At 52.9% G+C, this 22859-nt stretch overlaps 9 protein-coding genes across 9 annotated transcripts; 6 read left to right on the top strand and 3 right to left on the bottom strand.

Annotated features, from left to right (window-relative positions):
• Window positions 1-291: 291 nt before the first annotated feature.
• P152DRAFT_451455 (UV excision repair protein Rad23) lies at window positions 292-1662 on the top strand (the record flags this gene model as incomplete). Its single annotated transcript, XM_033678230.1, has 5 exons — window positions 292-430; window positions 480-559; window positions 613-933; window positions 984-1478; window positions 1543-1662. 5 exons carry the CDS (start codon window positions 292-294, stop codon window positions 1660-1662), a joined length of 1155 nt encoding a protein of 384 aa, XP_033531712.1.
• Window positions 1663-2354: 692 nt separating this feature from the next.
• Window positions 2355-3659, bottom strand: P152DRAFT_421683 (eukaryotic translation initiation factor 6). Its single transcript, XM_033677171.1, has 4 exons — window positions 3312-3659; window positions 3178-3249; window positions 2548-3059; window positions 2355-2483 (listed from the first exon to the last, which is right to left on the bottom strand). Exons 1-4 carry the CDS (start codon window positions 3344-3346, stop codon window positions 2362-2364), a joined length of 741 nt encoding a protein of 246 aa, XP_033531711.1. The 5' UTR covers window positions 3347-3659; the 3' UTR covers window positions 2355-2361.
• Window positions 3660-6276: 2617 nt separating this feature from the next.
• Window positions 6277-7372, top strand: P152DRAFT_468035 (uncharacterized protein; the record flags this gene model as incomplete). Its single annotated transcript, XM_033680806.1, has 4 exons — window positions 6277-6492; window positions 6658-6723; window positions 6792-6937; window positions 7060-7372. The coding sequence occupies 4 exons, from the start codon at window positions 6277-6279 to the stop codon at window positions 7370-7372; spliced, it is 741 nt and encodes a 246-aa protein (XP_033531710.1).
• A 3634-nt stretch (window positions 7373-11006) lies between these two features.
• Window positions 11007-11457, bottom strand: P152DRAFT_139147 (uncharacterized protein). Its single transcript, XM_033673832.1, has one exon. The coding sequence runs from the start codon at window positions 11345-11347 to the stop codon at window positions 11075-11077; it is 273 nt and encodes a 90-aa protein (XP_033531709.1). The 5' UTR covers window positions 11348-11457; the 3' UTR covers window positions 11007-11074.
• Window positions 11458-11996, bottom strand: P152DRAFT_139148 (uncharacterized protein). The gene has a single exon (XM_033673833.1). The coding sequence runs from the start codon at window positions 11867-11869 to the stop codon at window positions 11567-11569; it is 303 nt and encodes a 100-aa protein (XP_033531708.1). The 5' UTR covers window positions 11870-11996; the 3' UTR covers window positions 11458-11566.
• A 752-nt stretch (window positions 11997-12748) lies between these two features.
• P152DRAFT_139150 (uncharacterized protein) lies at window positions 12749-15369 on the top strand. The gene has a single exon (XM_033673834.1). The coding sequence runs from the start codon at window positions 13189-13191 to the stop codon at window positions 15313-15315; it is 2127 nt and encodes a 708-aa protein (XP_033531707.1). The 5' UTR covers window positions 12749-13188; the 3' UTR covers window positions 15316-15369.
• Window positions 15370-16778: 1409 nt separating this feature from the next.
• Window positions 16779-17558, top strand: P152DRAFT_139129 (uncharacterized protein). The gene has a single exon (XM_033673831.1). The coding sequence runs from the start codon at window positions 16974-16976 to the stop codon at window positions 17373-17375; it is 402 nt and encodes a 133-aa protein (XP_033531706.1). The 5' UTR covers window positions 16779-16973; the 3' UTR covers window positions 17376-17558.
• A 182-nt stretch (window positions 17559-17740) lies between these two features.
• Window positions 17741-21133, top strand: P152DRAFT_451452 (uncharacterized protein; the record flags this gene model as incomplete). Its single annotated transcript, XM_033678229.1, has 1 exon — window positions 17741-21133. The coding sequence occupies one exon, from the start codon at window positions 17741-17743 to the stop codon at window positions 21131-21133; it is 3393 nt and encodes a 1130-aa protein (XP_033531705.1).
• Window positions 21134-21519: 386 nt separating this feature from the next.
• P152DRAFT_372257 (uncharacterized protein) lies at window positions 21520-22842 on the top strand (the record flags this gene model as incomplete). Its single annotated transcript, XM_033675538.1, has 1 exon — window positions 21520-22842. A coding segment is annotated over one exon (1323 nt), but the record flags the coding sequence as incomplete, so codon positions are not given.
• Window positions 22843-22859: the final 17 nt, after the last annotated feature.

Genomic DNA, 22859 nt, shown 5'->3' with positions numbered 1-22859 from the left:
GTCAAAAACGTGATTTCAAGGCAGCTGCACACACGAATGATTGACATTTGAAAGTGGGTCCAGGGAAAGCCAAAGACATCGCCCGCCACCAAATCCATCCTCCACCACCTCACGGCTCCATCTACCTGCCCAACCCTCTCTCAACTTCACCCTTCTCTGTCCATATCTATCATTTCGATCCCAAGAATCAAATCCCACTGCCGCTCAGAAGCAGTGCCACACACTGTCCCCAATATCCCCCGAACAATCAAACACCATCTTCCACAACTACCCCCACATCGATCTGCCAAGATGAAGCTCACCTTCAAAGATCTGAAGCAGCAGAGGTTCGTCATCGAAGCCGAGCCAACTGAGACCATCGGAAATGTCAAGGCGAAGATAGCTGCCGAGCACGGATGGGAAGCTTCTGGACAGAAGCTGATCTATTCGGGTGGGTGGTCTGAAGCCTATTGTGCCATATCACGACTAACGTACTGCAGGCAAGATTCTCCAAGACGACAAAACCGTGGAGTCCTATAACATCGAGGAGAAGGGGTTCATCGTCTGCATGGTCTCCAAGGTATATTCGTAATCATCCTCTTTATATTGCCGTCATATCTAATTCATTCCCAGCCAAAAGCCACAGCTGCCTCATCAAGCAAGGCTGCTCCCGCGACTCCTGCTCCTGCAACCGCCTCCACACCCGCTGTCCCCGCCGCTCCAGTCTCATCGTCAACAGCCGCTGCAGTCGCCCCAGGAACCCCATCTCCCGCACCTCAAACCGCCTCATCGGAACCGCGACAGTTCAACGATCCCTCCGCCCTCGCCATCGGGGCCGAGCGACAAGCCGCCATCTCCAACATGGAGAGCATGGGATTCCAGCGCGGAGACATCGAGCGTGCACTGAGGGCCGCATTCAACAACCCGGATCGCGCGGTTGAGTATCTGCTTACTGTATGTCTGCCTATTACATTTTTCCTGCATGGATTCTGACAGATACCTAGGGCATCCCTGAAACCACGGACGACCAACCCCCCGCTTCCTCCCCCGGCCAAGCTGCCCCGCAAGCTCCAGTTCCAACCCAACCCCAACAACCCGCCGCCGCCGCCGCCCCCGCCACTGGTGATGAGCCCGTCAACCTCTTCGAAGCCGCCGCCGCCGCCGGCAACCGAGGTGGCTCCGGCGGGGCTGCCCGAACCGGAGGCGCGGCGACAACCGGCACAGGTGCCGCCACCGGCGTCCCGGCTGGGAGCCTGGAGTTCCTGCGCAACAACCCGCAGTTCCAGCAGCTGCGGCAGGTGGTGCAGCAGCAGCCGCAGATGCTCGAGCCGATCCTGCAGCAGCTGGGGGCAGGTAACCCGCAGCTGGCGCAGCTGATCGCGACGCAGCCGGATGAGTTCCTGCAGATGTTGGCGGAGGATAACGATGAGGATGCGCCGTTGCCGCCGGGGGCGCAGGCGATTTCGGTGACGGAGGAAGAGAGGGAGGCGATTGAGAGGGTGAGTTGATTTCCTATAAATAAAATTAAAAGAAGAAGTGAGAGTGTGCTAATGTTTGATGTAGTTGTGCCGTCTTGGATTCTCGCGAGATCTCGTCATCCAGGCCTACTTCGCCTGTGATAAGAACGAGGAGCTGGCCGCGAACTTCCTGTTCGATCAACCCGATGACGATGCGGAGCAGTGAGTTTGTTAAACCACAACACTCCACCCTCCGTCTCCGAGAACCATGCTCGCACGCACCCCCCAAAATTACTATTCCCCGCACACATGAATCCTTCTCTTCCGAATAGTCTTAGCCGAACCTTCGATTTGATAACCCACCTCCCTATTACCTCCCTGAAATCACGGTTCCCTTATCACGCTTAATGAAGTAATTGTCATTAATCTGTCCGATGGCGCAGCAGCAGCGCACCCAAGTGAGGGTGATACGGGTGATAATTGATAAATGATGAAGCAAGGGTGGAGAGGCTCCAGAGGGTAACAAAGGGACGGGGATGGACAATCGCTCGGACTTTCGATTATTCGGGAAGATCAATTTGCGAACGTCGTTCGTCGCCATGATCGCCTTATAGATCAGTGACGAGCCACCACACCAATTTCAATGAAATCAAACACCATTCATCCACGGAGGCGAATTCTGTATGCATTATCGTTGTTGATTTCGCGGGATGTTTTTCATGGCCACCGAGGCTAGTTAACTGCCAAGCTACCATGGCCACTCGTCCGATCCGTTTTCAATCGATGACATTTATAGACCCCACAACCCAACGCCATGCTCATCCACCATGTAAAAAGTCCGGAGTTCGCGGTTTTTGCTCAACTCGTGACATCTCGACTCAGATCGTGAAATAGTGAGAGAACGCTACATTTTGGTGAGGATGGTTTAGTAGAACGACTCGACCATCGTCTCCTTGTTCGTCGTGTTGATGTCGCCGGGGCCTGCGCCCTCACCTAATCTGAAGACGCTCTCAATGACGGAGAGCTCGGTGGCGGTGGTGTCGAGGCCTATACAAAATAATCAGTACCGACATCATTTAATCAAGCAAACAAGAAGGAAAGGACAACTCACCAGTCACTGCCATCCAATCATTCACCACAATCCCCGCGCCCACTACCGGACTTCCCCGATTCACACTTCCCGCCACCAACGGCACCTGCAACAAACTACTCAACTCATCCTGATCCTGCACGCTCGTCTTCGGATGCACCAAACCCCCCTGATTACTCAACGCCATATAACTCCCGGTCAACACATGATCGGCCACTGTCTGCCTGAACACCTCCACTCCCAGCACATCCGCGATCAGCTCCTCCGTCTCCCGCTCCAGGTCCGGATGCACGAGCGCCACGTGGTCGTTCGCGCAGATGACGTTGCCGAGGGCGGAGAGACGCTCTTCAAGGCGTTGGATGGAGACGGAGTCGGGGAGGGAGTTGCGGAGGTGCGCGAGCTCTTGGTCGGTGGTGCTGGTGGGGACGAGGAGGCCTTTGCGGTTGCCCGTGGTCAGGCGGCCGACGATGCGGGTGCCGGCGATAGTGGCGTGGCAGATGGGGATGACATCTTGCAGTTCGGATTCGAAGATGCTGGGAGGGGGTTAGTTTGGGGTGATCAAGGATTCGGGGTGGGGGGTTAGGGTCGGGGGATATGGCATTGTGCGGCCGGCGGCGGAGGGGGGATGCGGGGAAGATTCAGTGGACGTACCTGTAGAAGTTCTCGGAAGCGCCTTGGGCTACGATGGCGTAGGAATTGGTAAGTGTCGCGAAGACACCGACTCTGTAGACATGCGATTAGCTTGATGGCGCCATGAAGGTGCGAAGGAGGGGTAGTGGTCATACTCATTCGAGTTCTCGAATTGTGCGCGGACAGCCATGATGGGTATGTGCGGTGGCTTTTATGCTTTAAGAGGATTTGCTGGTATGGTAGATGGGGGAAGAGGATATTCGAAAGGCGGTGGAGTATGTACGATTGTTTGAGATTATCGACGGATATCGAAGGGTAGTCGGATGGGTATCTATATCTGAATTTCTTTGCCGTGAGGTTGTTGCAGGTGGGGCGATTTCCGTTGGAGATTTCGGCGGAGCAGCAAATTCGGAACTGCGCCACTTCTGGGCTTTGTACTGACTGCACTGCACTATGACTTTGACGGAGTCATCGATTCTTAACTCTAAACCTAATTCACATTTCGTATTCTCCGTCCAGTCATCTATTAACTATCTAGCAAATCATGCTATAATCACTGGTGGATTCTCTCGTCAAATCATTATGAATCATCGATCTGCAATCACAGCATGTAGCTCCTTGAACGGTCGAGCCACGACGGAACATGGAGGGGGACCGGGAGAATGGATCGCCTTGAAGCATCCTTCCAGCCCTTGAAAATCCTGCTGCCGTTACCTCATGTACCTCCTTAAGCCCTTACTTAGTTTTCTATCATTCGCAATACATAATGCTCCCTTATCGTTCAATCCTGTTGTCATCCTCAGTTCGTCAAAGTCTTAGAGTAGTCACGTGATCTGCCAACCACCTCCATCTTCATCAATCAAGCAACCTTCAACTTCCCAACCGACCCACTGATAGATAGCATACAAGTAGCCACGGAGAGGTGAATAAGGCTTGCCCTCGAAGGCTGGCCACTTGTCCATCATCCGTCTCCATCGCCTCCGCTCACGATGCCATCCGACCCAGAGGGAGATGGATACTGGAAAGTCTATCTCCCGGCACCGGAAGACTTCTCAGCATTACGCTGCGAGCTGCGGCTGTAGAGAAGAGCGCCGAAATCAACAAGAGCTCACGGGGGACAAGAGTAGGTGACATCAAGAAGGCAGGATCGGATTCACGAATACACGTTTTCATCGTTCACCGGGACACTGCGTTTCGTCGGCCAGTAACTGGCAAGAGCCATTCTTAGCGACCATCCACCGGCCGCTCGCCCCGGGGGGACAAAAGCGCTTGGATTCAAAAGTTGCGTATCTCTGGACATTGCGGGGCTTTGGTCTATACTCATCGCAGGCGAAATCTGCACATACTCACGGATGCTCCGTCACGCTGATTGAAATCGGAAGTCACCTGCATCATTGGGCGTTGGATAGGGTTGTGGATATGTTGGCTGTCTGGATTCCACCTGGATAGGCGTGATATTAGAACTACATACATCACTGATTTGGGATTCTAGGCCATCCGCGATGGAGAAAAGTGGTGGCATTTCGCCCTTGACATCCACCCCCCAGCCTACGAACACTTGGAGTGATATCTTCCGACCGACTTAACGAGAGCGGAAACCGCACTTCTGTATTAAAAGAGAGATGGCATAAGGCGAAAAGAAGGTAACGATGAAGAGTATTCCCTGCAGATATACGCCAGGACCATCACACTCATTCCCCAGACAATTCCATGAACCACTTCACGCCCCTTCGCGTACCGGCTCTTAGCATCCTAGAATGTCGTATTCGCGCCCCGATCTCCTCATTTCTCATCCTCAGGAAATATCCACGTTCCTTTTCCAAGATTTGTCCTTAGCCTGCTCATCCAACTCCGTATCAGACGTTTTCTGAGGGTCGCGTCTTGCGCCGTATGCAAATACCGTAGGCTACGACTCTATGGCAATGGATGATCCTGCAACCGTCGATGATTCCGCATCGGTGGAATTTGCTTATTCCGAATCGCCCAATTCATTCAGCAAACGGCCTTCCAGCTCGTGAATAGGATTCAACCCATGTCCCGTATTCGTGGCCATACGTGGAAGCAAATCTAGTCCCTTTTCCAGTGTATTCGGCGACCCTAATGTCTAGTTAGATTAAGGTTTATTAGTTAGTCATTCCGAATTAGCCTGGAACGTAGGTAACGAAGGACAGGAGAACATATTGGATTTAGATTTACACTGGACGACTGGAAACTGCTTTGTATTCGTGCTCTATACAATACGCTCCGAATCTCATACTCTACCTCCTTCCGAGTGACGCACTAGTCTTCATGACCGGGCTCGCACAAGTCAACCTTGCACCTTTCTCCAATTCTTCGGCTGAGATACGAATATACCTCATAGCTAGGGCCATAGTAAATCGCAACATTGTTTCAAGAGTGGTATAAAATCATCCTCGACTGAGTGTTGAACTTGATAATAGAAGCGTAGACTTTAGAGAGAATTATATTGAAACGCTAGCACTATCGATTGAAACCAGACTCTGGATCGAGATACTAAGGCTCTCGGAGCAGCTGCGCTGGAACAATATATTCAAGGTCATATGCCTCAGAGTTCTTTTGCTCCTGCATGAGCTCGTTGATGAGCGTCAGGACAATACAGTACATAGTGACTAGGATTAACTATCGATTGTGGCACGGGATACGGAATACATTCCCAGCCCTCCTGAGGGATATAGGAATTTTGGTTTAGTGCAAGAGGTGATAGTAGCAAGTCGGTATACAGTATTATATATGCCGGCGGCGCTCTTCTAGAAGACGATTGCATATTCCGAATTTCAGATTCAGCAAGGTGATGATTTTAAAATGCGGGTAGCAGTGAAGTTTGGTGGGAGCAGGATGGCGGTTTGATCGCAGGTTGTCCCGAATCAATCGCTGCCGCAGTTGACGATGATGTCAACTTGGAAATAACTTCCACGTTGAACGCGCGAGAAATTCGCAACCCGACACCCTCTTTTCGTATCTCCAACCTGTAGGATAGCAAGACGAGGGTTTTGATTTCCCTTGAAGAGGTACAAGCCATATTTGTCTACCTCCCGACTGTATCTTTCCCGTCGAATTCCACCATCTTTACCCCTGATATATGCCCGCGCTTCGAACGAAATGTCTCCTCCTTCTCTGCTAAGAAGATCTATCTCTTCAGGGTTCGTGCAACTGAACCCCCGAGAAAAATTTGAAGAAGAGAATGTTCCCTCTAGGAACCTCGAGGACTATCATCCCGTCTATATCGGCGAAGTGTTGAAGTCCAGATATCAGGTCGTCCGCAAACTTGGGTTCGGCGTGAACTCAACCCTTTGGTTATGTCGTGGTCTTCGGCAAGTGTCTTCACGAGGCGATGATTCTTCTGCATATTTTTCTCCTAATTCATCAATAGCTGCGATCAATATCTGACGCTCAAGGATTGTTTTCGGACAAAAGAGCAAAGATCCACTATTAAGAGATTTGTCTCCCTTTACCTGAACATCTAATTACCCCCGTCTACAGGTGGGGAGAAAAAGGGTGCGGGTCGTACTAGAATACTTTGAAATCACCGGTCCAAATGGCAACCACGTCTGCCTCCTCTATGAACCACTTGGGATGAGCTGGAGGGCACTTGTCAAGTCATTCCCTAGTAGAAGTTTCCAATAGATGCTTTCCAATCCGGCTTTCAACCCCTACTCGTTACTGTGGATTATCTACACAAATGTGGCGTCGTTCATACCGGCATTTCACCAAATAACATCCTCCAATCTATCGGCGATGAGTCGATAATCTCCCAGACGGAGTAGGGCGAAGCGGAACAGCCTGTGGCTAGGACGATTCTCAGCGATCGTACCATCTACCTGTCACCATAAATGCCCTTCCATGTCGGGAGCGAGCCAGTACTTTGCGATTTTGACGAGCTAGACCCGGCCATCAAATATATAAGGGTAACGCCATGCCTGATATCCATCGTGCTCCGGAAATGGTTTTAGAAATACCTTGGGACAGCAAAGTGACATGTGGCCGTTGGGGCGCTGATGAGTGCACATTCACAGCACCAGACATGAGCAGACTCTGTCCGATCTGGGCGTTGGACCTTCTCGAAGTCAGCCATCTCTTCGTTGCCACGGAGGACGGAATAGTAAACGAGGAACAGCATCTCGTGGAGGTAGTTTCCCTCATGGGCCCTCCATCCTTAGAATTCCTCAGGCGAAGCGAAACGTTCCGGACGTATTAGGACGATCAAGGTATCGCCCGGATATGCGAACCCTCCACATGGGGAAGTGGAATATGTAGAAACTCGCTGACCTCATTACAGGGAACTGGAAAGGATCCATTCCCATTCCCGACCAATCTTTCAAAACTCGCGTACAGTCTCTTGATGGCGAGGATCGGGCCCTTTTCATACAGTTCATGCGAAAAATCTTATGCTGGATGCCGGAAGAGAGGCCCTCCACGAAGAAATTAATCTACGACGATTTCGTGATACAACCACGGATGGCGGAGATCTTGCCTACTGAGAGCCATGCATCCGCGTAGAGGCCCGCTCTTGACTGTGACTTTTTACAGCTTCCAGCTAAGCAGTGAACGGAAGGGCATGTTAGCATGAACGGTGGCGGTTTTAAAATCACTTGCTATGTTGTCGAGGAGTAACCGTTGGGCATGACGTATTCTGCCCAAACAGGTAGGAGATGCCTCTTGCTGGCTGACCAAGGATTTTCATCCTGAACTCCCGTTGGCAAATTCTTCGTTGCAAGGTGTCACGATTAAGCAAACGATATCAGCCATATCCTATCAACCAGTTCTTTCCACCACTCCGAGACAATGCGGGGCAGCTAGACAGCGAAAGGACGCCAACGACGGACCTCCGACGGGCGGTGTGGGTGTGCTCTCGGCATCGACCAGGTGCCAGCACTAAGGTGACGGTGACGGTGGACGATGACAGTGAGGAGAAGCCGGGGCGGGGAACGGATAGACACAGGTGTGCGATGAAGGGTATGCCACGTGCTAAACTTCGAGTCCTGCTCTGCTCTCCGGTGTCTTGCCTCGGGCACCTAGGAATTGGGGGTTGCAAGCCACGATGGGCCAGGGGAGGTGCTAGCCATGACAGCAAGTGCTTGCGATCGGTGCTTCGAGGCTGGTTGGATGGGAGAGCTCTGCGATGACTGGTGGTTGGACAACTTGCGCCTATGGATCAGAACAAGGAAGGCACCTGTCTAACCGCGTAACAGCTTAATTAGGAAGTTAAACGGTCATCGAGACTCACACGTCGTCGATATCCAATGTCTCCATTCCTTAGTCTCTTTCTGAGCTATTTTTGTATACGAATCGACTTCCTGAACATGCCAACGGCTCCTAGGGCTGCTAGGAGACAACGGCTTGATGTTTGAAACCTCAACAACAAATGCCAGTAAAACTATGATATCAGTTGGTATGGCAATCCCGGCCCGTCACGTAATAAACCTTGAATATGGCGATACTAAAACCGATCCGTCCGGTTGTTGGCATTCCCGCACCGAGTACCACGTCCAGCATGACATCCCGCCGCAAAGTATCATTGACCTGCCACCGACCGTTAGACTAAGGAACCCTATTGATACGCCACTCCTCCGCCCATTGGTCTCAATCTCCGTGAGCAGGGAGTGATCGGGCTCGCTGCCCTCACATCGTGGCGAGCAAGGTTATGGCCCAATGTTGTGGGCACGAAAGCTAAGTTAGACTCGTCGGACGGATAGGGGCACCCGTCAGTCCGTAGCGCGTCGGTATGGTGAACAGAGCGTGATGGAAAGAGTGTACTGGATGATGAGCGCCCGGTCAGGGACACAAGGTGATGGTGCAGAATCTTGCATCGCATAGAGCGATATCGACATGGACAGACGGAGAGACTTGGAGAGGAGCGGAGTAAATATGGATGTGTTTGCCCAACCGACCAATGGGATATATCTCGGGAACCGATTGGTTGAGTGTTGAAATTACTGGATTGGGCGCGGATAGAGTACTCATCTAAGACTAAGCAATTGGATGAGAAACAGATTTCTTGGACGCTGTTCTAAAAGCCAATATTTCTGTGGTCCATTGAGGAAATATTCGGGTAAGGTATTACAAGATTTCGGACTTTTGGGATCTGCAGGATCCATTGGATGAGAGATGAAAATATGTCGTTCGTACACTGAAGCAGCAAACCAATTGTTTTGACCTCCTGCGAAACCAACATCTGTTTGGATTAGCTAGGAGGAAATATTGGCAAGGGAAGGATATATTGTACGAAAGTTGACTGGGAAGCAGGATCCTACCGGTTCTCAATCACCTTCCATTTTCCTATATTGCTAATGCGCCAGTGAAGGAATCCAATGTCTGGGATATCCAGAAGCGAGAAACCCCTTTTCTCAAGTCTAGGCCAATAAATCGCCACAGCCCATGTCGAAGGATCAACGCTGTAGAAGGAATGGAATATTCCATAGCACGCCGGGGTATTTCGGTGATTCGGTCCACTATGAACGAGTCCCTTTGAAATATTTTCTCAAAAGCGAGAAATTCCTGTGAATGCGGCAATGGGTTTAACTTCAAGTCAAGTTGTGATGAGCAGAGCTGTTCTTAGAAATCGTGCTTCATGAAACTCGCTGGAAGATTTGAGATCTTATGCTCAGTAACTACCCGCACCATTTCACAACCACAGCATTCAGCGGGCGTCCGATGGCGTGGTACCAATACTCGGAGCGTTCTTCTAATCTTGAGATACAAACCTTCTAAAGTGGCCGACATATACGGGATATTCTGATAGACAGAGGAGCCATTGAGCCTCCATCGGGAGATGCTACGAAACCATTGATATTCAATGGCACAGAGGCATTGTTTCCCAACGAATGGACGCCCGACGGTCAGACTGTTTGACCCTTTGAAGCATCCAGGTCTGCTCGATATTACATCGGCGATCCTTGAATCGGGAGCACCGCAGCGTCTTGAGACGACGCCGTGGAACCTTGCTGCTGAAGGACAAGGCGTACCTCAGCCAAAACCGCGGTTCTGATGAGAGGAAATTAGGCGGGTCCAATTCATGAGACGTTATCTCAGTCCATGGCTTTCTCGGGTCAAGATCGTCGGCTCAGCCTCGTAGAAATTTCACTAATTTATAATTAATGACTTTCTCGCGTGGCCGGCAATCGAAGACATTTTGCGAACGGAGGGATGACGATCATTAAGGTAAGCTGTATTAAATTGAATGGGCAATTCAGAGGGTACTCCCATTGTCAGATTTGAGTCGACGCGCTTCACAAAGAGGGATCAGTACATCACAAGCAACATCCGATCTCGTCTCCTGTTGTTTACATCTCGAAACGCGGTGGACACGGCCCTCCCCGTCACTACTGCAAACATCGCCCCCTTCGCCTTTGCATCCAGTAATCATATCCAGAGGCCAGCGTCAGGTGTGACTGGCTGCAGCCGAATTGCAGACAGCGGTCCCGTTGGCTGCAGGAGGGAATATCTTCCCGGGGCTTCTTCGAGGGTGTAACCAGTTGTCCTACAAGGACCATCCCGACCGTGACGCAATCCAAGCGCGATGAAAAGACATGGATGCGTGACGATGGAAGAATTGGGTGAGATGCAATATGAATTTTACGATTCATTCGGGCAGGGCTGGGATGCGCTGCAAGCTCGGGTGTAAGTGCTGTAGATTCGATGCAGACTGCAGTGGTTGCAGTAGCTCAATCTACCAACGATTGTAGGGGACACAACAGATTTCGGGGAATGGGGAGGAGGATATCGTGAGTTTCATTGTGTAAGGTTTAGCATACAATCTTCAAGAAGATCCAATGCAGGTACCATCGACAATTTGTCTCCGTGCTTTTCGTGGGGAACTGATCCGACGTGATGGGGGAAAGACAATAAAAGTGTATCCGCCATTATCCCCTGAGTGTATTTACTCAAAACAACCTGTTGCTTACCAACAAACGCGTTCGACAAGCTTGATGACTTCATCGAGACGGAAGTGCAAGACAAGCATCATGGAGACATGGATCGCTCCCGCCAACGGTCGCCGAACTATGGTTTGAAAATCTCCAAGCGTGAAAGGTTCTTGCTGGCTGGACTCCGAGATCGTCGTGTCACTTGTCAAGATTCTCATGACTTTCATATTCAACTCCACTATGTCTCCACGAGCCATCTCCAGTGCGGAGCCACGAGCCGTCGATCGAGAAAAATGAACGGGCTTCATTTTGAGTAACTTTGGAGATAGGTATCAATTGGATTATGACAATAGAGTAACCGCCAGCCAACGCACAAGCAGATCCTGTCTTGGGTGCACGATTGGCACGTTTCTCTGTCACCATGGAATGACCCTCTCGGAGAGGGTCATTTGTGTCGCGTGTCCCTCGTTCTTTTCCAAGCTGCTATCCTTTCTATGCTTGCTCTCCCTGGTCCTTCCAGAAGCTTTTCACCAGGTATTCCGTATTGGACGATAGCCTGGAGAAAACCCGCCTATGAGCAGCATCGTTACAGCGGATATCTGGGGCGGTGGCGCCGCAAGCCATGACCGTCGTGTGCCGTAGCCCGGAAGCCTACCAGTTGCAAGCCATCGACGCGTCCTGCACATCTTCCGCCGCTGGAGTCTGGAAGTCTGGACTCTGGATGCGGACGGAAGAGGAGAGTAACGTGGGCGCCTAGGCGGGGTTTTCAATGGTCCTGTGATACGGTGACTATCGACTATGACCTCTTCAGCTGCCCGATGGGAGGCCATTCTCGTAATAGATATCCCATCTAGCTTGGAAAGGGGGAGAAATCGATGTCATGGGAATGCTAGGATTGTCGGAAGACATACTGACAGCAAGAAACTCAAACCCAGTCGTACTAATTCACCAAGTATCTTCCCTTCACTTAGCTCCATCTCAACAGGCCCGTAAATAGCGGGAGATTAGGCAGGGGGGGTGCCCAGGACCGATGCTGTGTAAGGAAGGGAAGTCTAGGTTGTCCATGTCGATCCCAGGACTTCCATGGTATTCCCAGGTCAACGCCGCTTTGCCTTCTGTCGTGGAAGGATGTTCCTCGCTCTCCATTTGCTCTTCCACTTTCCCTTCACCACCAATCCAACCGTGAAGTCCCTTTCCATGAACAGCCTTGGTCCATGTACCTGGCAAGACATGACCGCAAACATGAACCTGGACCTTAACGGCCAATAATTACCGGTGTGGTTGCTCCCGAAAACTGCTGCTGCGGAGTGGAGGCCCCGAGAAGAGTCCAACACGCTCTTCGGACGCGGATTGCTGATGCTCCCCCAATTTCTTGTACGATCCGAGAATCCAGGCTGTTCGCTGCTCCACTAGGGCCTTTTCCTCTCTTATAATTATTGTTTCTTTCTTCTCCTAACGATTTCTTGCGTCTCCCGTTGCTGTCATATCGAGTCTTGACCTGTTCAGTCTTACGGCGTTTCCCTTTCTCGTCACATCTCTCGCAACTGATTCTACATGGCACACGTCGAACACTTTGACCGAAGGCTCAAATAAACTCTACGCCTCGATTTTCACCTGCGTCCGCCTGGACTGGACATTCCCCGCCCGAAACACGCTACTATCTCTGCCATTCAGAGTCCTCGTGGACATGAAACATCGTCGCATGCTCTTTCGAAGAGCTTGGACTGCTGAGTTCATGCCCAGGTCTGACAGTTCATAAGTCTACAGCCGGATGCTTTTTAATCCTCGAGATCTACTCAGGCCATCCGTTCGCTCAATACAAACTCGGTTCGCTCATTCTGTATCGGGCATCTTGTCCGCGTCATTCGTTACCCCATTGCAGTCGTTCCTCGAGTAGGATTTCGACTCGACCGTTCGTTTCTCTCAAGATACCCTTCACTATATTCTTTCCTTCTCTGGACTGCGACTGGAATACCCAGGATCGGTGTTGTCGCAGCGATAGTCCACTGCTTATGTTTCGAAACCTAATTTCTGGACCGTGGGATCCATAGACGGACAATTGCACAACCGCGTTCGGGTTTTGTCAAGAGCTTGGATGCCCTGGTTCGACCTTGTTCTCATATGGTCTTTATGAGAACCATATCTCGTCATGGAGTCGAAGCACTCTCTCTGGAGCTCCCAATCTACCATGGTGTCGCTAAGAACCGTCTGCGGACGATTCTGTGTCCCGAGAATCTTAGCCACTGTTATCGGCACAGCGACTTTCATCACGCTCGCCGCATCAACTGTGTTCACAGTTCTCAATGCAATCGCATGGGCGCCCGTTCCGGTGGTATTCCGGGGCGCAGCGACTGCCGCAAGCGTATTCGACGTTCTAGCTATCCTATCGCTATTCCTTGCCTTCGTCAGCGGAACTTGTAGCTGGGACGTGAAACGGTTACCGAATAACTGTTTTTGGCGGTTCGTCCCAGCATTGTGCATAACGATTGCCATCATTGCGATCTGTTTGACTGTTCGGACGTCGATCTTGAAGTCCCAAAATGACGACCTGCTAGGGAAAAATTCTCTCCCAGTGTGGACCGCACCATCCAGCGCGGAATACGCGGTGTGGGCTTCGGCAATGGTGTTTCAAATCGCTTTTTACTCTATCATTCTCCTTGCTCGTCTGAAGCGCTGCACGTCACGAGCTCACACCACAACTTCATCGCCCCGGTCACAACGATCCACACGGGACCCAAAATCCATCTCTGCCGCGACGGGCGACACAGAGAGTACGATGCAGATGTCCCTCACCATAATGCCTCCCCAGAGCACTCGTTCCTCTGTCGGACACATATATCTCCCTTCCCCCACATACTCGTACCACTCATCAAGCTCACCTCGCCGGTCATGGCGAGAATCCCTCCATCAGGCCGTTCGACCTATCACCTCCAAAACAAAACTCATCCGAACCACTCCATCTGTAAACGCCTCATTCGTGGCCTCCGATGCTCGATCATTTGATTCCTCAACCCCTCGTCACTCCGATGCTTTTGATGCATGGGATACGAGTGATGTTGACCCGGGCTTTAAGGAATCGGTTATACATGGAGGTGCAACCGCCGTGCCGAGATCACACGCTGCACAAAAAGTCACGGCACCACAACCCCGTGGATCGACTCCGCTTCCAACAATACCTGGCAGTCGGCCGGTATCACAGGCGGATGTTCTTGACAATCCATTCCATACACAGCTGGAGGAAAACCCCCCCAGCACCACATCCACAGAAATAGACAACTACAAATCCACGCAGCAAGGCACAAACACCCCCCGCAAGCTCTCCACAACCCAATCCCAACCTAGCCGATCTAATTTCTCCTCCACCTCCGTTCCCTACGCCTTATCGACCTCCAACCTCCCACCTCCGCCCCCCATTCGCACCAACTCCCGCCCCACCTCCCCATCCCTCCACTCCTCCCCCCTCGACCCCCACCCTTACGACCTCACCGACCTCCCCACCCCCGACGAATCTTTCATCCATCCCCTCTTCCGCTCCGAATCCCCCACTCCACCTCCCCGCGCCACCCCCGGAACCTCCATCACCGGCTCCCACTTCCCCGGCACCATTATTTCACCACCCCGTGCCCCCAGCCGTATGCGCTCCGCCTCCCCGGCCCCTTCCCTCTCTTCTGACCTCCCGCCCCACGCCTCAACCACTAGCCTCCCCCCTGCCGACTCCCCCCTCCACCAACACACTCGTGACTCCCAAATCGCAACCCCCGAACCCTTCCAACCCCGAAGCCGCTCCGCCAGCCGCACAAGCAGCTACTCCACGAGCACGTACCCCGATACCCCCCTCTGGCACGGCCAACGCCGGCCCAGCAGCCGCGCGATCGTTGGGGTCGGGTTGCCCCACCCGCCGAACATCGGCAGGAAAATGTCGAATGAAACGGTCTGGAGCGGGGTGACCGGGGCGGTGGGGTTAGGGATGGGCACCCCTCACTCACCAGTTCGGACGAAGAACAGCGCTTCTTCGATGCAAGGGGCGGGGACAGCGACGACGATATCGGCTGGTAGGAAGGGGAGTGAGACGAGTCCGGGACGCCGGAAAGGGAGTCGGGGAGCAATAGAGGAGAAAGAGGGTGAAAAGGCGGAGCCGCTCGTGATGAGTGGGCAGACAAGCAAGAGCGGCAGCCGAGCGGGCAGCGTGCGGACACAGCAGTCTGCGCGGGAGCGGGATGAGGGGGCGGCGATTCCGGGGTTCGTGTTGCAGGCGCGAGCTGAGAGGATGGGATGAATTTTTGGGATCGGGATTGGCGTTGGAATATACACGACTGGAGCGATAATGCGATATGGGTTTACGCTGGGGTGAGTGGATTCGGTCCCTTTGGTGTATCTTGGATATCATGAGCACGACGGACTAATTGTGCTGGGCTGTGGGATGGAGGAGAGGGGGCTGGATGCGCCTCTTGCTATATGGAGATCATAACGTATCATAATTAACAATGGCATAATGATCGGAAGCATGCAGGTATGCTGCGATTCTGAATCTCCGATCAATGGATATTCTATATAATGGGAGATGTGCAGCGCTGACGGACGCTCCTTCCTCAGTCCCACTATAGTGAGAAATGTTTAATTCAGCTTCGACGACACGTGGCTCAGAATCGGCCGCGTTAATCCTCGAATTTGAAAATGGTGATACATTTGCATTCCAGTTACATGCTGTTTTGCTCTAATTTCTTGAAATGCAGACTCTTCAAAGTGGACGGGGCTCAGTGCTGAAATATCAAATTGGGCACTGCGCTTTGGTTATGAAGTTCGGTTGATTCTGGCAAGGACGCCTCCACATCCAATACCATACTATAACGTGAAAGAGAAGGAAGAAAAGCATTTAGGAGATCAGGTCATCATCTGGGGATTCAGAATCAGAAAGGAGCTCTTCTGTATTCTTCCATTTTACGCCGACTTCCTTCTGGCCTTGATTGATCACAACGGGAGTGAACAGAATATACAAAGTTTGACAACTGAAGGAATGAACGAGGCACGTCCTATCCCCGCTATTCGATGTTGTCTATCATCTACCTATTTACGCCAATCCGCAACCATATCCAATTGCTAAAATGCTGACGGTCGATGATGGATATGCCACCGACTCAAAATCTCACCGGACAGTTCATCAATCAGGACAGCAACTGAACAGAAGTGAGAAATGAGAATTGACGAGGTTCCACATTTGGTACGAGATGGACATCAACCAATGAGAATCCCCAAAATGAGTTGCGGCTGGGACCGACTCCTCTTGACCCATTTGTTTCCATCGGTTTGGGTTAGCCTTTCCGACGGCTTCCTTGCTTTGAAGGATGAGACACCGCAGGGCAAGAATGAGAGAAATGCTCGAAGCGAGAATTCGGATTTCGGGGCTGCTCGGTAATTACGAAGAAATAGGAGGCAGACCAAGAAATATGATGATGGGATGGTATAAAGAAATATAGAAGATAGAAGATGAAGATGAGTGAGAATTAAGAATAGCCCACCATCTACGAGCCAAATCACGATTTAAGGAAATTTGAGACAATGGGATTGGAAGAGGGCGGCATGATGCATTGACATGATGCATGGACATGGATCAATAAGGAATAGCGTCTGATTTGGGTAGAACCCATTTGCTTGGCCACAACGCACCACCTACTTCGATTCCACGAAGGCAAAAGCCCTGATGAATGGCCCCGGAAGAAGAACCTGTCCTTTCTATCTGGATCCTAATACTCATTTAGATGCTTCATTCAGATGCTTCATCCAAAAACAATAGCATCTCCTCGACTGATATGACATTATTATCATGAATTTCATTGACCTCTTCCACGTCTCCCTGCCCTTTTGAAAACAGCGATTAAAGTCCCAAGGGAGTCTCTCATCCGCTCTATTCCCGCCGACCAAGACCATCTTACTTTGATGCCCTTTCGATTATTCGCTCACATCCAGCATTTCTGCATCATATCCCTTCTCATCCTGGTATCTAAATCATTTGGACCTTTCTCTTACCTTCTCTTCCTCTATTTTCTGCTCTCCACGCCATCGTACAGTCTCATCACCCGGTCTCGTGGTACGGGTAAGGACTTGATCCCAATTAAGGTTAGTGCGCTAATTCCCGTTTTGCGCCGCCCACCCCAGCCAGCCATATCCTCCATCCATCCATTTCTTACATCTTTGCAACCTTTTAACCTATCTATGACCATACTGTCTCATGAACCTTTCCATATATTCCTCGGTTCTTTCTTCATGATTTGTTGGATTGGCGCATTTTTTTCTTCACCTTCCGCGCTCGTCTTTGGGGGAGACTGTGGTGGGTTATGAGAGGGTAGTGCCTTGCTGGCATGAATGTCATCACCAGCCATTTCTCAGCTTGGTGCAACGTACGTTTCCTTCATTAACTTCAGTATCCGTTTGAATCGCGTGTTATTATGTTTCTGGGGTTCTTTTATATATTGCCAAGCGATGCCATTCTCTTCCTTGATTCACTCCGTCTTCCATTGACTTCTTTGGTCGCCCTGTTTCATCCTGGTCGACCATGATGAGTTTTGCGCGTGAGCAAAACATATCGAACCTAATGCTTTTCACCTGAGTTATTATCATCATCATTATCCCTATATTCTCTTTGGCTTGGTTTTACTAAATAATTTTTGTTACACGCGCGAGGTTCTATTTTGGATACGATCACCATGACCCGGCATCTGTCCTTATCTTGTAAAGGCTGTCCAACTGACGACCACCACAGGATGGCTGCCGGAAAGCGAAGTCGTGAACCGGAACCAGACGTTCCATCAAAACGTCTTGCGCTGGACTCAGAGGTAGCCAAATCCGGCAACGAGACCCCTGCCGACAGCGATGTCGCCATGGAGCCGGACGTGACGGTCGGCAATGATGCTAGCGAAGCACCGGAATCGTCTGAAGCCCCAACAGCAGCACCAACTATTGTGACTCCTACAAGTCGGGGAGGTTACAGAGGTCGAGTACGAGGTAGCAGGGGTGGAAGAGGTCGTGGCCGTGGTCGAGGAGGTCGCTGGGCGACGCGAGCTGATGCAGGCCATTCGACTCCGGCGGCGGGGTCTACCAGATCCGAAGTGAATGGTGATGACGCCGACCAGTCTACACAACCGAGGAACGGAGACGAAGATGTTGATGGCGTCGATGATGTCGCGGAGGAAGCTGGCGCTGAGATTGTTGCGCAGAAGCGGCAAGGAAGAGGAAGGCTGCCTGGGAGAAGAGGCAGATACGGACCCGAAGTTGCCGCGGCGATCATCCGAGCCAAGGAATTGAAGGGATGTTTCAAAGCGGTTGCCTCTGCTATGAAGCCCTACCTCGAGGAGCTGAACAAAAGAGCATTGGACGAGCTGAAGCAGGAGTCAGAAGAGGCACGCAACCGCCTAGAAGAGATGGAAGCGACAAAGGAAATCCAATTATATCTGTCGCGCCGTCTCGATGAGCGTGTCAAGGAAGTCGAAGCCATGAAACAGGTCAAACTTAAATGGGCGGAGCGGAAGAACGAAGGAGAAAAATACCTGATCCAGGAGAAATGGAACCGGAAATTGGAAGCCGCCGAGGTCGATGTCATTGAGACTGTTGAAGGCTGTCTCTTGGCGTTTGCGCACAGTTCCACCATCCGCCTATCAGATAGACGCGTTGAAGAGGAAGACGCAGCCACGGACGATGGACGTATTCTGCCGACCGAGGACGAGAGGAGCCTTGGGGCGCGGGGCTTGTTCAAAGAGAGACTCCTCTCCACCAAGTACACTCACAGCGGCTCTCGAACCCTCAAACCCAATGACCTTGAACGTTTTGCAGCAGATTCAAGGTTGAAACGGGGGATGGATCAGCAGCTCGATGTTCTCATACTCGATTCCGATTGGGTCGATTCTTTATTAGAACCCTCTTGGGTGTACCGACGACCGTTTATTCCTCCCAAGGCCCCAAATAACCAAACCAAAAATCAAATCGACCCAGAGCTCCTCCGAGCTGTTTACGACGCCCAGGATGAGTCAGTCGATGAAAACCTTGAAGAGCAGGGGCTTCCTGAGATCTCCACTGAAGAACATGGCGTGGTAGCGGAGGTAGATGTCGGAATGAAACGAAGAAGAACCAAGGGGAAGAAGATCGCTACGCCAACTGGCAAAGGGAAGGCAAAAGTTGGGGCTGAGACAGCTCCCGGATCGGCCACCGATTTGGCAGACAAGTCAGGGCCAGGCCCATCGTCCCAACCCGAAGGGTACTATATCGCAAAGTCGGTCGAAGGCGATGCTCGCGAATCTACCGAATCTGGTGACCAGCTTGCTGATCGCCGTCACATGGAAATTTGCGCCATCATTCCCAATAAGTCTACCGACACGCATACAGGCGGTGAAGATGTGGACCGTGAGGCTGCTGCTCTTAACGCACTTATGGAGCTGAAAGGGCAGTATACCAGAGTGGCGAGCCAACAGATTCGCGTGGGTCACACAGAGCAATTACGGGAGGCGAGAGTGGGCGAACGGAAGCGATCACATTCAGAGCAAAGAGACATCGAGGAGAAGATGGAAGCGGAGAGGACAAGCCGCGAGTTCGAGGAGAAAATGGAGGCGGAAAGGCAATCCAGGAAGGAAGCCGAGGAGAGAGAAAGGCCGTCGACCCGTCCGAGGAGTGCCACAAGGGGCAAGAAGATTACCGATTTGCTCAACGCGCCGCACGAGCTGGAGTCGCCCATTCTGAAATCCGAACCGAAACAGCAACCCTCCATGAAGCAATGGCGCGTGGAGCCTACACCGACAACTATAATCCATCAGGGGTCGATCCCCGTCTCCACGTTCTCGATACGAACCGAAGATGGGAAATACAATTCACAGAACAGAGAGAATAAGCAGGCGGGTATCGCCACGCAGACCGTGTTCAGCTTGAATCCAAACGATCCATCGCTTGAACGTGCGTCGGAAAAGGCGACGAAGCGCGGGAAAACTTTCTGGCAGGCGATCAGCAAAGGAGCTCATGGAGCAACACCCCCTCCACCACAGTCCGGGCGAACCAGTAGCCCCGAAAAGAGTGGATCCGCTATGTCTCCTTTCATACCAGGACCGCACGGCGGGTATCAATTCCACGTCCCCGGCGCACCGCCTCCACCACCAAACGCTCCTGGCGCATTCCCACCGCCTCCTCCGGGATACAGCTACGCTCTACCACCTCCTCCCGGTCACCCACATCATCTTTCGCCGCCGCCACCTTCTCCACAGACTCCGTACTGGCGGTTTCCACCTCCCAATACAGGCCCTCCCCCTCCCCCGACACCCTACTGGATTCAATACCCCCCTCCCCCTCTCCCATCGCAATACAGCACCTCACCAACGGCAGCACCTCCTCAAACCCAAGGTAGCCCGAACCCTCCCGCCGCCGGCCCCGTCTCCATCGCGCCGCACCCTCCACCCACCCCAACAGCCCCTCACCCCCCTCAATCTCCCTACAACGGCCCCCAATACGGCGGCCCCACCATTCTCCCCGCCCCCATCCACCACCACCACACCCAGCAAATGCAAAACCACCACCACCACACTATCCCCAGCCAACTCCCCCTCGCCCCCGCCCCACCCGAGCGCCCTCCTACCCATCCTCCGCCCTCGCATCCTCCTTCCGCCAGCTCCGCGCCCGGCATCGCGCCGAGCCCAGGATCCGGCATCCCGCCGAGCCCAGGATCCGGCATCGCACCCAGTCCCGTATCCGGCATCGCGCCTAGCCCAGTCGCCGGAATCACGCCCACTCCCGTTTCCGGCATCCCCGGCATCGCACCCAGCCCCATCTCCGGCGCGCCGGCGTTCGCGCAAGGTGGCGTCAGCATCACGCCTGCGTGGGAATCGCGGAGGCGGCAGGCAGGAGCGAAACGAGGGAGGGCACGACGGGAGGAGCTGGCGGCGGTGATGAGGGAGAGGGGGGAGACGGTGGCGACGGAGGGGGGTGGGGTGAGGAGAGACGGGGGGAGTGGACGGGGTGGCGGGCCAGGGAGTAGAGGTCCGAGGAGGGGGAGGGGTGCGCGGGGCTCGATGGGGGAGGTGACAAGGTTTAAGAGTTATGAGCCACCGGTGGCGAAGGAGTGATGGAGAGGGGGGGTGGGGGAAGTGGTGTAGTTTGTAGTTGGATGTGATGTAAGATTGATTACTAAATGGAAGATCATTCGTATTTCATGCACTATGAAGATGATATATTGTAAGCCATGGATCATATAGGCCTGGGTAGCGATCATAGACGTAAGGTTCAAAGTCTGTCCAAGGTTTGCTATGTTGAATTTGTATCGGATATTACGATCCCTCCATTCAGGGGACCTTCCGCCAGGATTCACCGAACTTCAGCCGGCGCATATCAGCATCGTCATCAAACAACAATCTTAAACTTTGTTTTGCACATTATCTAGTTACTTCACTTACCCCTTCTACATGTCTCGATCACATCTATAACCCGATCAAGTCCTCGCCATCAACGAGCCATGGCGTCTTCCCCATCAAAAGCGCTCATGAAGCGCTCCGCTCCCTCCGAACTCACCACCATGCCCCCACCACCTACTAAACGAATAAAGCGGCCATCCACCGTCCTACCCGAAGACACCTACACCGACGCTCTCTCTCATATCATCAAGCGAGATTTCTTCCCCGGGCTGCTAGAAACAGAAACACAGCAGGAGTTCCTGGATGCGGTGGAGTCGCGGGATCGAGAATGGATCCTCGATGCGCAGGGACGGTTGGAGACCCTCATGACGCCGCGGGCGGATGGGAGACGGGTCGTGGGGAGAAGAGGTGTGAGCATGACCCCGGTGAATGATGGGATTGCTGGGGAGACGCCGGTAGGGTGGACGGGGGCGACTCCGACTCCAATAGCGAGCCGTACGCCATCCCGGGACGCTGCCGACAGGAAACCCGAACAACCTGAAGTCGACCTGAATCTCAGCCTTGACGCATTCATGGCGAAATATACCTCCGAAGACAACGAATCGTTTAACGCCCTCCTCGATAAGCAGAACACCAAGCACGCGGAGAAATACAGATGGCTCTACGCAGGCAACAAGATCCCCTCCACTCGCCAACTCGAATACTGCAAACAACAAGCATCCCTCCCCCCTTCTTCCACCTCCCAATCCCTCATCCGCCTCTCCCACGCTCCCGACACCCGCCCCGCCGCCCCCACCACCCGCCGTGAAAACCCAAAGAACACCCTCATGTTCCCTCCCGACGCTGTCGAACCCACCACCGCACAAGCCGCCGCCTCCGCGTCCCGCGCTGCGCCAAAGTCCGTATCCTACTCAAACACCCGCATGCCCGACCCAATGCTGCCGTCGTCTCACGTGCCCATACCCCCGAGTCCGAGCATTTCGGCCGTGCGGGACGCGTTGGCAGGGCGGGAGAGGCGGACAGAGACAGAGGCGGGGTCAGCAGTAGATGGTGGGGGCGGAGAGACACCCAGGGTAGGGGGATATGCGTTTGTGGATGCGGAGGCGACGGAGGCGGAGGTTGCTGCTGCGGCAGGGGGAGTGGCGGGGGATGAGGATGCGCGCACGAGTGCGTTGTTAGCGCGGTTAAGGAGCGGCGCGGATGGTGGGAGAAACCCGTTTACGATTAACGAAGCGAGTAGGAGGGAGGCGTTGCATCATCGGCTTGTGGAGAAGGCGAAGGAGAAGGAGAAGGGGGTGGAGGGGAGAGGTGCGGAGGGACGGACGCCTGGGACGCCGGGGACGCCGAGAGGGAATTTGACGCCAGCGGGGGAGAGGTTGTTGAGGGGGATGAGGACGCCGAGGAGGGAGGCGTTTGAGGGGAGGAGGGGGGTTAGGGAGCG

Source organism: Eremomyces bilateralis (genome assembly GCF_010015585.1).
Source record: "Eremomyces bilateralis CBS 781.70 unplaced genomic scaffold P152scaffold_20, whole genome shotgun sequence".
Classification (NCBI taxonomy): domain Eukaryota; kingdom Fungi; phylum Ascomycota; class Dothideomycetes; order Eremomycetales; family Eremomycetaceae; genus Eremomyces; species Eremomyces bilateralis.
The sequence above is the reverse complement of the archived record's forward strand: the minus strand, read 5'-3'. Positions and strand labels throughout refer to the sequence as shown.